We start from the raw sequence: 14,420 nt of genomic DNA on the forward strand, positions 1-14,420 counted from the left end.
CGCCTCCCCATTGGCCGCCCCCCGCCACCAATCGCCGAGCGGCCCCTCTCGCCACGCCCACCCCCAGGCCACGCCCCGTCCCCGTGGCGCCGGCGGGAAGCGCCCCCCGCCCCGCCCCGCGCCCCCCATTGAGTGGCAGCAGGGAGCCAGGGCCGGGCATGAGACCGAGCGGCGTTTAATGAGCGCTGCTTAATGAGCCTGCGCCGCTCATTAAGCCACACATCAGACACACACACACACACCAGGGCTGCAAGACACGGTTCCGGTTACAAGATTCAGCTATTCCATAACACTGACACCGCGCTCCCGCGGGCAGCCCCGCGGCACACCCAGCTCCGCCGGGCAGTTACATGAGAGAAAGCTCCTCCACGGGGCACTGCCACATCCAGCAGCTCCTGCTGCTGATAAACCTGGCCCACACGCAGGTGGGCGCAGCGGCTGAAGGCAGCCAGGCAGAAGGTGCTGGAGAGCCGAGCAGCTGAGGATCAGCTCCTCCTTGTCGGCGGCCGTGGACACGGGCGTTACACAGCTCGCTCAGAAGTGAGATGACCGGGGCCGGCAGCAGCAGGCGGCAAGTTTAAGATCTCCTCAAGTGAAGGGCCTTCGTCTTCAGGCGGTATCTCTGCCTCAAACATACGCTGAAGCAGAGCATCAACTGTCCTGTACCCTGAAGGTAGGAGAAGAGGCACTGTAAGCATCCATTCCTGTTTTTCCAGCAGAATCACAGAATATCCACCTTAATACAGATATTACTCAAAGCCTATTCCCCTTTCTTATGCTAAAGCAGCAAGAAAATAATTGCCTTGATTAATGTCTACTGGTATTTTGTACCATCTACTTTTAAACACTGTAAGCACTTGTAAAGGGTAAGACCCCTTTCAAGAAAGCCAGTGGAAGCAGCAGCAGGCGTTAAGCTAGAGGAAAGGAGCGTATAGTCACCCCGTGATCCAAGCCAGGAGCGCAGAGGGCATGCAGGAAGGAGAGAAGTAGAAGACAGGCTTCTTGGCAACAGCAGGACCTCAGCCACCAAGGCAGTGTCTCCACAGACTGGCTACTAAAGACAAGTGTGCAATGAAGGAACGAGGAAGGCAGGCTGCTACTAGAGTAAAGAACAGCAAACATTAGAGAGGGAGTCCACAGTTCTCTAAAAACCTCCAGCTGTGGTTTAGCTGCTTTTATGGCCCAAAGAAAGCAGAAGTGCTTCAGAACTTTCCCAGACAGGGCTACTAACAGGAACAGTTCAGAGCCTTGGCCTCTTAGGCAAGAGATCAGGTACTCTGGCAGCAGTCACCACCTCTGAAAGAGCCTGTAGTACCACACTTACGTTTGGAGGCGATTTTAAACACTAGCCCTCTAGGCTGTGTCTTTGTTCCAACTTCCCCCTCAAGGTCGTGCTCAGCACTCTCCATGTTATCAAGGAGTTGTTCGTCCTGGAGCACCTCCCTACACAAGAAGGACCAGAAGTTACCCCAGGGACCCACACATGCACAGCAGCAATGGATTCCCTTGGGCAGGGCTAGTTCCCTGGTCATGCTGTTAGCCTCCAGCACCTCTCCTTCCCCCAGGCAACAGCCTTGGGCTGGAAGCCCTCAGCAAGGCAGCTGCTTTATCATGTTCTCACCTTCAAGGTGAGCAATTTGTTGCTACTACCTAGACCAAACCCATATGGTCATGACAGGTTAGCAAGAACTTTGAGAAAGGGGAGCAGCCTCATCTCACACCTAGGGACAGAAGGAAGCATTTTCCTGCAGTCCCACTGCCCTCAGAGGAGCCAAGTCAGCCACATCCAGCACTACCCTTCAGGGAGGCTTACTCTTGAACTCCCATTCCCAGCTCCTGGATTTTCCGCTCAATGGCTGTTTCTACTTCACTCTTCTCTAGGGAATACTCCACAAAGAAAGCTTCCAAGATGAACGACACAAAGATGCTGAAAGAAATAAGCAGAATTACACAGCAGCATTTCCCTACTGGCATCCCTCTCTTTGGCAATAAACTACCATCTGATTAGGCAAGCTCCAGCTACCCCATCTCCAGCACACTGCCAGAGCACCAGAGCAGCACCCCAAAGACATAAGAATAGATGCAAGAGGCTTCTCCAAGAGACAGACGGGACACAAAGAAACATACAATGCATGACCCTGGGACCATCAGCATTGCCCTGGCAGAGGTCAGAGCCCCTCTTCATTCCAGTATAGAGGGGCAAAAACCAAAAACTTACTTGACAATAATTATAACCATCACAATGTGGAAGGCAATGAAATAAAGTTTTGCAGGCTGAGCAGTCACATTGGCAAATCCACTGGCAAAGAGTATAATGGGAGTTAAGGATAATAGCGCCAAAGGAAGATGTCTTAATGTACAATAGTGCTAATGGAAGAAAACCAGGTAATACATCCAGCAATGACATTCTGGAGGGAGAAAAAAAAAACACTGTAGGGGGTATTGCTCTGTTGTCTGGCACTAAGTGCATGAGTGCATTCAAAATAAGGGGAAGAACAAGGCTTGGGATTGAGGGGGAACATGGTTCACCGAGCCCTGGTTTGGCCCTTCCACCACAAAGGATATCGTGCCACTGGTTGACTACAGTGAGCTCCATCAGAACAATGAAGGAAGACGCAAAGTTGTTGAAGTTGTTCTTGCAGTACTTTCCACGAGCAAACAGAGAATCCTTGAGAGCTGGGTTTCCACATTCCAGAGCATAAGGAGCATTAGAATTTGCAGGGAAGAACTGGATCTTCCCATGGAATAATTCCATGCCAATGATAGCAAATATACAGTACACAACCTGGGAAGAGAAATGCCATCACCCACTTCTCCAGTGAGCAGTAAACCCCATGGCAAGTTTAGAAGTTCCAGCAGGCTCTTCAGGTTTTTACAGACACAGCAAGCTGCTGAGAAACAGCATAGAGTCTAAGAGATCCAACCCCCTCAAGACCAGTTACTAGGCAGAAATAAGCCAAGAACTACAGCCCAAATGCACAGAAGTGAAACATTCAAGGCACAATAGGAAAACCTATTTAAGATTTGAGAAACAAGGTTCTCATTCAGCTTTTTTCCCCCAAACCATAGTTCAGTTTCTTACAGTATTTGTAGCCCAGCCTGCACAGGACATTTTTGCTGCCACATAGAGGATAAAAATGCCCTGACCTCTGACCTGGCAACTAGGAGGAACCCAACATTTTTGTACACATTTTCATGTGCCAAAACCAAGCATTAATTGGACACAGTTTCTCAAAGGCCTGCCATCCAGAGATCTGCATTTATCCTCTTGCAAACCACAGGTGAGAGACTTAAAAACACATTCCTGTGAAACTGGAATGCTTTGAGCTAAGATACCAGGATTTCTTACCAGAGTCAGACCACCAAATGTCAACATGGTCGGTACGATGTTTATCAGCGTATTCATGATGACCCGGAACCTACAGCAAATGATTTATGATAACACCTGTTGTGGGAAGGCTTTTTTTTTTTAAAAAAAAAAAAAAGTCCATGCTTGCTTACCACTGCCTCCCATCCAGCATGAACTCCCCACTTGTCCTTATTTATTGCTGCAGAGAGGTTGCAGCAGCTGGGCTCATCCCAGGCAAGTTGGGACAAGGCCTCTGAATGCCACAGTCAATCCAAAGCACTGCGTTTTAGCCAGCCTCTGATACAGCTTGCCCCACAAACATATCCCTACCCCATTCTGTTTATTACCTTTGAATGCTGTCAACAATCCTTATTAGCCTGAGAACCCTTAATATGAAGACAATGTCCAGGATCTGTTGGCTGTTGTACATTGTAGCTGAAAAAAGAAAAGTCTTCTGAAAAATGAGCAGGTAAATGTAAAGACATGTTCTTACATTTGTTATAGTTATTGTGTTTAATAAGGGCATAACAGGTTTCCTTAAAAAAAAAAAAAAGACACTGGGTTAGTTCTTAGAAACCCTATAGAAAAAAAAATCATTGTCCTATCAAAAAAGCCACCCAAGCCCAAAATGACAGCAAAAGACAACTCAAGACCACCGAGTTTCCCAGATGCATGCAGGCTGTTTAAGCCGCACTTACTCGATTTCAGGGTGGTATTGAGTATCGTTGCAGTCAAGGCAGCAAAGATGATGAGGGTATCAAACCTAGCACGAGGGAAGGCAGTGCTGTTAGACTTGTGGGCAACAAAGAGCAGGCACTTAAATTGCCACATGACATATAAAAGTAGTAACCCTTCTTCCTCTCATCTGTGCCAGACAGCCCTGCTTCATCTCAAGTTACTTTCAGCATGGGAAACTTTTGGTTTTCTTTGTTTAGTAAGAAAACAACCTTCCCCTGCTTAACTACTATCATCATACACTGCAGTCGCCATTGACTGATCTACCTGGGGAGCAGAGAAAAACACCTCTCCTGACAGAGACAGGAAAGACCACACTGTCCTCTCATGCACACAAGTGTTTTAACTATACCCTGGTACATGAGTTAGTCTCAGGCAGCCCATCTCAGACTTCCATTTCTTGACAAGCTGGAGACAAAGATCTCATGATACTTCACACTACTTTCACCACCACCATTCATCTCACTCACCAGTTCCAGAATTGATTTTTGCCAAAGAACACCCTTGGTTCGTATGTGTACACTTTTAGGAGTATCTCAATTATATACAAAGCAAGGAAGACCCATTCTGCATAAGAAATGTAAGGGGTTTCCTCATCCAGAGCAATGAAGATAGCATTTATTAAAATTATTGCATCGTAAGTCCAAACAAATCCCCTGCAAAAAGAAAAAGAAAGATGATTCACCTCACCACTCTCAAGAAGGTAAGAGTTAGTTAATTCAGGGAGTTCTTCGGTAAAGATTGCCTCCTCCCTCAAACACTATCATTTAGGAAATTATCAGTTCTCCCAGAACCTGAGAGTTTAGGGATGTTACTGCAGAGCCTAGCTTTATCCTTGAAATCTAACACAGAACACAGGCCTTCAAGGTACACCACTGTCAATACTCCCAGTATTAAGCTCTCAGAAACTAACTGCAACTGAATTTCCACCAAGTCAAGCAACATTTATCAAGCAGAAAGACTGGATAAATAAGACAGAAGTCTGTAAAAGACTGGGATACAATAGGTGTGCTGCAATCAGAGGGACCTGGATAGGTTGGGGAAGTGGGCAGAGGGCAATCTCATTGTGTTCAAGCGTCAATGTAAAGTTCTGCTCCTGGGGAGGAACAACTTCAGGCACCAGTGCAGGCTGGATCCACCTTGTGAAAAGCAGCTCTGCAGAGAACCCAGGTGGTGGTGATGCAGGGGGGTGTCTTGGTGGATGAACTGAACACGAGCCAGCAATGCACCCTGGTGGGACCAGGGGCCAACAGCATCCTGGGTTACCTTACAGAAATGCTGTAGACAGGTTGAGGGAAGTGATTCCCACTCTCTTAAGACTGAGGAAGCCATATTTAGAGCACTGTGGACAAATTTGGGCTTTCCAGTATGAAAGACTGGAATATACTGGAGCTAGTGCAGTAGAAAGATGCTAAAATGATTAAAGGATAAGGTGATCTGACAATATCTTGTCAGAGCTGGGAACATTCAACCCGAAGGGGAGAGAGACTGGGGGAATCTCAGTGCATATAAATACCTGATGGGAGGGTGTAGAGAAGATGGAGCCAGACTTTCCTCAGTGGTATCCAGGGAAAGCACAAGAAGCAACGGGCACAAGTTGAAATACAGGAAATTCCATTTAAACAAAAAGCTTTTCCTTCTTTTTTTTTTCCCCTAATCTGAGGATGTCCAGAAACACTAGAACAGGCTGCAGAGAGGTTGTGGAGTTTCTATCCTTGCAGATACTCAAAACCCAACTCAGAGCCCTGAGTAACCTACTCTAGCAGATCCTGCTTTGAGCAGGGAGGTTACACCTGATCATTTCTAGAAGTCCCTTCCAACTTCAGTAATTCAGCAGTTTTGGGAAGACTCAAACATGAAGCATAGCACTAGCACTTTGTAGTACCAGCTTAGTAAGAGCTGATGGAACAATACAATGCAGCTTTGCAGAGACTGCTGACATAAGATCATCACCTTTAAGTGAAGCATTTAGTCTGGTCCTTCAAGGCAGGCCATAAAACACTTGCTTTCAGTAAAAAACTACACTCAGCACCTATAAAAGGCCTGAACAAATAGGACTGCAAGAGATCTGAACGCACCAATAGCAAGTCTACTTTCTCCAGACCAGTGAGGGTAGACTAAGAGCAGCTGGTCCACAGAATATTTCTGAACACAGAACCCCCACTGTTTGAATAGTTTACACTTCTCAGTGGGACACCCAGATGAACATTTACTTGCAACACCACTACTGTTTCACGTGTGAAGAGCTGCTTGCTCCACCAACCCAGGCTTACCTGTGCCTAACCATACTGCGCAGGAATTGACTCACTGATGACTTATATATGCGAGGCATCCATTGTCCCAGCGGATGGCTGCGTATTTTCAGCGTAATCACCTGGATGTTGAGGAGATCTGCCAGCTGCACAAAGGACTTCTTATCTGCAGTAAAGGACAGCACTACACATCAGTCCTCTGTTATTAGGAAAAGGCAGTGTCTGGCAAACCTACATCCACTTAAGTTGCAGCAATTGGTCAAAGAAAGGCCAGCAGCCAGCACAAACCTTTAACAATCACTGTGGACATGATCTAGCATGAAACTGACTCATCTGTCCCAATGTTCTGTCCATAGCAGAAACAGAGACTCCAGAGGAATGTGTGGGAAGCCACATTGCTTGGATGAATCCAATAAAAAAGGAAGATATATTTGTCCTGTGCTGAGAACAGGGGGCACCCTTCTCCATACTGAGCTTGGCCTGATCTCATGTGGCCATGAAGAGCTGCCCACAGGACACAGCACAGGCAGAAAGCCTCTCAGGGCTTCAGTAATCTGGAGAGGGAAGCAGGAAGAGCAGACTAGAGTCCCTCTTGGACCACTACACACTAAGTCTAGTGTCAGAACCCTTAAATCAGCAGGCTCCTGATCCCCAGGCTCCTTCCCAGACCCTGAGCACAGCAGGCCCCACTGCTCACCTATGAAACCCTTCTGCTCATCATCTGAGATGCGTAGGAGCAACTCTCGGTGGGAGTTGCTGATATCAGGAGCCACCAGCTTGACAAGCTGCTTCCACCGGGCTTCTCTAACCACAGGCTGTGCTCCCTCCTCTTCCTTCAGAAGGTTAAAGGCCTCTATCATCTTGCGGTGCTTCATGTAAGCAAGCTGACGGATTTCATTCTAGAGAGAATGCCAGCATTCAGGCAGATGCAGTCACCCTGCCCCCTTCTTTATTAGAAATCTTATTTCCCTGGTACAGTGATGTAAGAAACTCAGAGGAACAAATTCAGGGTGATGCTAGACGCTAGGCACAGCACAATCAATGGGGTGATGAGAAATGCTCTTTAACATGCAACCACGAGCCTTCCACACAGCACTCTGCTGGATCACTGGATTGCTTACTGCTGGGAGATGCACTGAAAAACGGAAGGGAAGACAAAGGACAGTATCTAACAGGAAGGAGATGGGGGAGGGTGTCTAAAGACCACAGGATCTGCAAGCCCACAGGTCACAGAAGCAGAGAGGATGTGTCCACACATGCATGCCATCCATAAGTCAATGCTGTGACATTAGGGATTGAGATCCTCTTCTGCATATGATCATAAGCAGGCTAAAGAACCTTATACCCTTGGGACGCTGTAGCCTCTGGGAAGGCCTAGAAGACTACTTCCTGTGAAGGAGGTCCAATCCCCTCAAAAGAGCACCCAGAAATTTGCACCTCTCACCCTTCCATTACAAATATCAAGCTGCACCTACTCAGTTACTGTAGAAGAAGAAAGTTCTAATTTACTTCAGTCTCCCCTGCTTTAAGAGCAGATGTAGTGGCACAAAAAGCATTCTGTGCACTTAAAGCAAACTGAAAACAGTCTACTGCACAGAAACAACATTTTTTCTAGAACTAATCCCATAAAAACAATAGTACACATGCTTCCTACCTGTTGCAACTTACTGGAGATACACCAGCATTGCTTATTTCATTGTTATTTAACATTAGAACTTGTAGTAATATCCATGATATGGAAAGGTGAACTTGCGCTTTTCATTTACAGAGCACCAATACAGACTGGAAGCTGTTCACCTTCTCCACATTTTTCAGAATTCCAAGGGAAAGCCAGATGCCTCTATGCAAGATTGTAATTGGCAATTGCCTGCTGTGTTATACAATTCACCCCTCCACACATTACCTTCAGGTGTTTTTTGTAGTTGTTATACACAACAGCCAGGAAGAGCGACATGAAGATGTAGGTGTTGACAATGACAAAGGCAATGAAGAACAGGGCATACCATGAGCTGAAGTCAAACGCTGGCATCCTAAAGGAGACAGATTATTACTTGCTGAGCAGACGAACAGGATAATAGAAGAGACATCTTCCAGATGATTTTTTGAAATACTGTTTTAGATAGCAAGATCAAACTTGGCCAGGTAACACCCAGAGTGGGGGGGAACCCTAACACCATGCACTGAGTTAAATAAAACGCTTCTTCCACTAGGTCTGCATCCTGTGTGGCATCAGTCCCTGTTTGAAGCAATGCAGAAAAGCAGAGTTTAAGCTTCTGTCAGTATGGATAAGCTTAAAAGTAAGAGTCTTCAGGTGAGATCTCAGTCATAAGCTAGTGAGTTACTGGATTCAGGGGGTTTCATTGCATTCAGACCTCCCATTCTGCTTACCCCAGGAGGGCCATGTGTTTTGGTATTTGAATACCTGTGGTTCCCCTTAACAGCCCTCTTCTGTTCAGTACATCTCCAGCACATAAATGTGTCCCACTCCACCCCCAACCCCATCTTTTCTGATGGCTCCTTCACAGTACAGACTGCAATGGGAACCCAATTAGAACAAATGAGGATCAAAAACCCAGGCCTCCTGCAAGTTTAACACAGCTGTACAAGTTAAAGTCTGCACACATCCCTACAAATATTGAGGGAGAAGAATCATCCAATCACTACAGCATACTTCTTTTTAGAAAGAGATTTTAATCAAAGAGCTGGGGCACTTGTCCCTCAGGTTTAAGCTTTGATCAGCTACTGGGTCTTTTGGAAAGCATTATTTTCAATTCACCTTTTCTAAAAGGTCCTCCCAGACTCAGATTCTGGTTCAGAGAGCATTTTTAAAACAGAGGGCTAACAATTCATGAGATCCCTGCAGGCTGGAAAAAAAAAAATCAAAGCCCTGTTGTCGTACTGAAAGTCCTTGATGTGCAAAACACAGTACTGTTCTAACCTGAGACACTGATAGGATGCATGAAAGACGATATTCAGAATACTAAGCAAGCAGTTTAAGTGCTCAGGCTTAGCTGTTGTATCAAGAGACTTCTTGGCTACCTGGTGCCAGGGGGATAGGAAGCTGAGAAAAATATGACAGCAGAACCAGAAGAGTTTTTCACAGGTAGAAGAAAGGCACAGAAGACTTCTCCTTCCTCCCCACAGATGAGCACAGTAAGTGACGACAGCTGTTGTGGACACTGATCACAGCTCTACATGGTGCTTTACACAGTTTTAGTTTTTCCACCACTAGGAGCAGGATACCAGCACTCACAACAAAGATTGCAAGCAAAGAATACATACATGACATCCGGGCTGTTTGCTGTTGTCACCAGCACATAGAGGTCAAACACAATTTCTAGGTAGTTTCTGAAGTATGGCAAGCCTTCTGCTGTCTGGAGGTTCCTAGGAGGAAAACAACAACCCGAAGTTAAGCACAGAGATCACAAACCCCACCACAGGAGCTACAAGTAATTCTATTTACCAGTAATCAATTGGAGTTGCCAGATCCCCTCCTGCTCAAGAGGATCACACCAATTCTTCCCACCCAGCTCTGAACTCAAAAAAAAAAAAGTATTCACACCTCTCACCAAACAGCTTCAAGGCCATGAGGGAGAACATAAGAAGGCTAAACATGAAGAGCAGGAAGACATAGGTGATCTCTGGTAACGTATTGCGGATGCTGCGAAAAGCTCTCCGAATCTGTCAGGGAGAAGGGAAGTGTTTAGATGCAAAGCAGTACCTATTTTTCTCCCTTGCCGTCACATCAGATGGTAACACCTATGCAGGGACAGGCAAGCACAGTAGGTCCCAGGTTTTCTTTGTTGCCTGGCGGGACAGCTTCTGTCCCAGATGTGCCAGCTCTGTTCCTGGGGCTTTCCTCCTTGTTTCCCCAGTTCACAAACTGAACTCAGCTAGACAGGGGACCCTGTAGCACTGCTGAAGTGTTCTTGCTCCAAGGTACTGGTCAGAGACAAAAGTCTGCCACTCCAGGCTACCAAACATGCTCTAAGACCAAGAGTTCAACTGCTCCCTCCAGCAGGCCTCACACCACAGTGGTTTATTTATTTGCAAGTCAGGACCAAAGTGGTCTCAGGCAGCAGGGCAAAGATCTCCCCATGACAGGAGGGATCAGAGTACAAACCATCCATCTGAACCACAAGTTCAGCTCTGAGAACAGCACATTCATGCTTGTTTGCCTATGTGACTTCCAGAAATAAAAGCAAGCTAGCCCCCAGACTCAGGGAGAAGCAGTTTTCTTGTCCACAGTGCTGCTCACGTTCATTCCTCCAGAGAACAGCATCTACCTCCTTGCAAGCAGAGATTTTTCCTTCATACAGGCTGGAGGAATCCTAGCCTGTGTACTGATCTTAAAAGAAAACTTATTCCTTCTCAGTGCAGCATTGCTCTTTATTAAGTATAATTTTCCCTAAATCATGACATCACCACATATGGCAAGAAGCTCTAGTTTCAGCCTCAAGTCTGTCCAGAGCTCTCAGTACAAGTGACCCAGTCCACAGATACGGGAAGCCTTGTGGTACTTTGCACTACACTCAAGCTGCATCACTGTGAACAGACTCTTTTTTCCATCTCACATTTTTGCTCCAGGCCACCTTCGAGAGGAACTCACTCAGAGTCTAAATTCTGCCACCTCTACCCCCAGAATATTCTACTAAATCCCCTGGATCTCAGAAAGCAGCAGGCTGCCTAAGAGTAGGAGTTCTTACCACCAGACCCACTCCTTACCTGGCGACTCTCTGCAAAGTTGATCAGGAAAATGGGCCTTGCAATTCTTGACCATCGAATGCTCTTTATGTTGTATATCCTGAGGGCCCCATATATGGCCAAGTCAGTCAGAGATAACTGCAGAAGAAAGAGGAAAATTCACAGAAACAATACTGGAAGTGCATCTAGATGAAAGACAATTGGGTTAGCTAGGTTAGTACAGGATACATGCATACAACAGGTTTGTGGGAACAGGCTGAGCTGCTAGTTGATTTGGCCATGGCTCTTGTAAAGCCTTGATGCATCAGACCAAGAAAGCAACAGAAGGAAGAAAAAAAACAAAAACCTCTACATCACCCAACCCTCATGGCTCCCTAACTTACCAGGATTGCAACCATGATGCAGATATTCTTGGTATCCTTCCAAAATACATTACGAGGGGTGATTTTTGCAAAGTGTGTCAGTCGGCCAAAGAACACCAGAAGGCACAACACCTCAACCAAAGAAGTGGCCTGCAGAGGGAGAGGAGACCCAGGTCAGGACAACCAAGAGCAGCGCTAGCCCTCTTCACACAGATAAGGATGCTTAGGCAAAGTAAAAAAAAAAAGCAGTCATTACAAGAGGTTTTTCAGTGGGTTTTGCTGCTGGCTGTTTTACAGGCTCACATATGCAACACTAAACAGTAGTTTTAGGCTTCTCCTTTTTGTAAGGTTTCCTGCTACATGCAAGTTAAAGTCAGTGGATTTACATGTATATTGGGTTAGAATACAAGGATCACAGCCACAAATACCAATGCGGAACAAATCAAGGCTGCTCTTAGGAATGCCTTTTTTTCCCCTTGCAGCACTCTACTTCTGCTGCAAGATGCAAGAACTCCATCTGGGTCACTTAGAAGGCTGGTACTACTCTTTTCTAGGCAGAAAAGCAACATGACTTTGCCTGCGGTCACACCAGCAATTGCCAATGTCTATGCTGACTGCCACAGTCGCTGTCTAGTTTCTAGGCTTTTTTTGCGTCCCCAATCCAGCTCATCAATAGTATTAACAGAATGATGAGCACCCATCAACTCCTGACCCGTTGACAACTTGTTTCAAGCAAGAAACCCTTGCTTGCTCTGCCAAGCAACACAACAGTATCTGCAATACTGCTTCTACACTGTCTGGAAACTCACCAGGAAAGGGAGAGGATACACAGCAGGTTCTTCAAACACTGCAAGGGACAGGTTGAGAAAGATGAAGAAATAGGTGACTGTTCGCATAATCCAGTGGTTATAGAGATAATAAAGCCTGTAGAAAAAAAGGCAGTGGCACCATAAGTAAAAGCTCCAGTGCACTTACCCAGGGGCTTAGCAAATGTATCTTGGAAGAGCAGCAGAAATTTCCCAAACAGTCATGAAGAAGGGTAGCAGTAGCATGGGTGGAACAGGGAATTGTTTAGAAGTTTTTGACAGAGTAAGTCTCCTGTTTTTGTGTTTGTTTTTTGTTTTTTTTTTTAAATGCATAAGTCAAGATTATTGTCCCCTTCCACAGTAAAGCCTCTGGTGAATGCTAGCATTCACCATGAACACATCCAGCTCTAAGTTTCCCACAGGAGGCTCCGCACAACACTATGCAATAGTGGCTCCTTCAAGTAGATGCAGAGCAGATCTACAGAGAGAGCGTACAGTTTCTCTGTTACTGTAAATGCTGCCAACATTGCCAGATAATCATCTCATCTGCCTAGTAATCACCTCAGATAAAAGCTACAGGGCAAGTGATGATATGGATAACACAACACCTTTAAAGATAACATCAAAACATCACCTTGTAAAACAATCAACATACTTGGACAGCACAAGAACTCCAGAAGTTTCATTAACTAAGAGAGGAGAACAAAGCAAAGAGGACAGGTTTTGTGGGGAGGACTACAGGAGTCATTAATGCTCACGCTTAGCTTTGTGGGCAGTCTGTTGTAGCACTTTTTCCTTCCGTACTAGCAGCCTTCCCTTAGTTTTACACACAAGATTTGCCTACTGTAGTGCAAGCCTGAAGGAAAAGTCACCTCTGAATGAAGTTGAACCAGCAGCTCAAAGAGAAGAGATCCACTGCTGCAGGCAAAATAGTCTTGACTTGGAGAGCTTTATTCACCTAATTGCAAATTAACAAGCTTTTAATTACTTCTGCCCCAAGCAGCCACTGCCCTTGCTGAGAAACAACCAAGCAGAGCCACCACAGGCACGCCGCAGGTTGGTGTTGCACATTGCCGAGCCACTTGGCACAGGGCTCTTCTCCCACCCAGCTCACCCTGCTACCACAACCCCACCACCTGCACCCAGCACAGCCACCCCGTGGCATCCCCCACGTGTAAATGAGGGCTGGACCCCCTATTCTCGTTATCTCTGAAGACTGAAGCTGCAGCGCTTTTGTAGAGTGCTTTGCTTTAACTCAAGCAGAAGAAAGATTTTGTTTTCCGCCTCATCCTTAGGATAAGACGCACTGAGCAGCATTTAACACACACACCTCAGCCTGAGTCCAGCTCGTAGTACCCCCCCAGCCTCACCTCTCGGTGCCCTTTTGGGCTGTGGGGCAGCCCAAACGCCACCCCTCAGACCCCCCCAGCTCGGGCTGCCCTTACCTGACCGCCTGCGGGGAGGTCTTGAAGGGAATATTCCTGTTGTACTGCGCATCGGACACAAACGCCGCCGCCAGCAGGAGCTCCTGTGGGAGGGGGAAAAGCACAGGTCGGTGGGTGCTGCAGGCCGAAAGGGACCCGCGGGGAGAGCCCCCAGAGCCCCCAGCCGCTACCTCTGAGGCAGCCCCAGCCATGGCGAGGGCGCTGCTGACCCCTGACGGCCCCGCCGCTTTTAACGGCGCCGCCCCGCCAGCGGAAGCGGGAGGAGGAGGAGGAGGAGGAGCCGGGGCCGCCCCCAGCCTCTCCCGGTCCCCTCAGCACCCATGGGTCTGGAGGCGCTGCGGCCGCGGGCCGTGCGCTGGGCGCTGCTGGCCGCCTTCGCGGCGGGCGTGCTGGTGGGCTGGCAGGCGGGCCGGGCACGGCGCCGCTTCCTCCGCTGGCGCCAGCAGCGCCTCCAGCGCCGCCTCGACGCCGCCCGGGAGCAGCTGGAGGCGGCCTGAGCCGGGGGCCGAGCCCGGCGCGATCGCGGCGCTGCCTCGGGCCACGGCGCAAGGAAAGGACGCGGGGGACTCGCGGAGGTCGCGCCGGAGCTGGCGGAGACGGGGAGCGCCGCGGGGCGCCGGCAGCGGCGGCCGGGAAGGACTTTGGCTGCGACGGACGGGCCGGGGGGTGACACCGAGCGGGGCTCCGCCAGGGGCGGTGGCAGCGCCGCGTCTCGGCGCTTGTCCTGCTCCGCGATGCCCAAGCCCTGCCCTGCCCGAGGGCTGCTG

At 47.9% G+C, this 14,420-nt stretch overlaps 1 protein-coding gene across 4 annotated transcripts; it reads right to left on the reverse strand.

Annotated features, from left to right (window-relative positions):
* Nucleotides 1-260: 260 nt before the first annotated feature.
* Nucleotides 261-13,905, reverse strand: LOC311435155 (two pore channel protein 2-like). Of its 4 annotated transcripts, XM_084515829.1 has the most exons (20): nt 13,824-13,851; nt 13,654-13,736; nt 13,081-13,166; nt 12,212-12,326; nt 11,424-11,552; nt 11,062-11,178; nt 9,899-10,017; nt 9,619-9,720; nt 8,240-8,366; nt 7,034-7,235; nt 6,358-6,502; nt 4,555-4,740; nt 4,048-4,112; nt 3,697-3,784; nt 3,350-3,419; nt 2,566-2,785; nt 2,219-2,309; nt 1,814-1,927; nt 1,325-1,443; nt 261-667 (listed from the first exon to the last, which is right to left on the reverse strand). In XM_084515829.1, the coding sequence occupies exons 4-20, from the start codon at nt 12,296-12,298 to the stop codon at nt 522-524; spliced, it is 2,127 nt and encodes a 708-aa protein (XP_084371955.1). In that variant the 5' UTR covers nt 12,299-12,326; nt 13,081-13,166; nt 13,654-13,736; nt 13,824-13,851; the 3' UTR covers nt 261-521. The 4 variants fall into 4 exon arrangements, 3 of the variants coding, with proteins under 3 accessions (XP_084371955.1, XP_084371954.1, XP_084371956.1); XR_014691966.1 differs by lacking the exon at nt 13,081-13,166 and having other exon boundaries at nt 2,219-2,299; nt 2,554-2,785; nt 13,824-13,905; XM_084515828.1 differs by lacking the exon at nt 13,081-13,166 and having other exon boundaries at nt 13,824-13,897.
* Nucleotides 13,906-14,420: the final 515 nt, after the last annotated feature.

The sequence above is a fragment of the Aythya ferina genome (assembly GCF_964211825.1).
Source record: "Aythya ferina genome assembly, chromosome: 3".
NCBI lineage: Eukaryota > Metazoa > Chordata > Aves > Anseriformes > Anatidae > Aythya > Aythya ferina.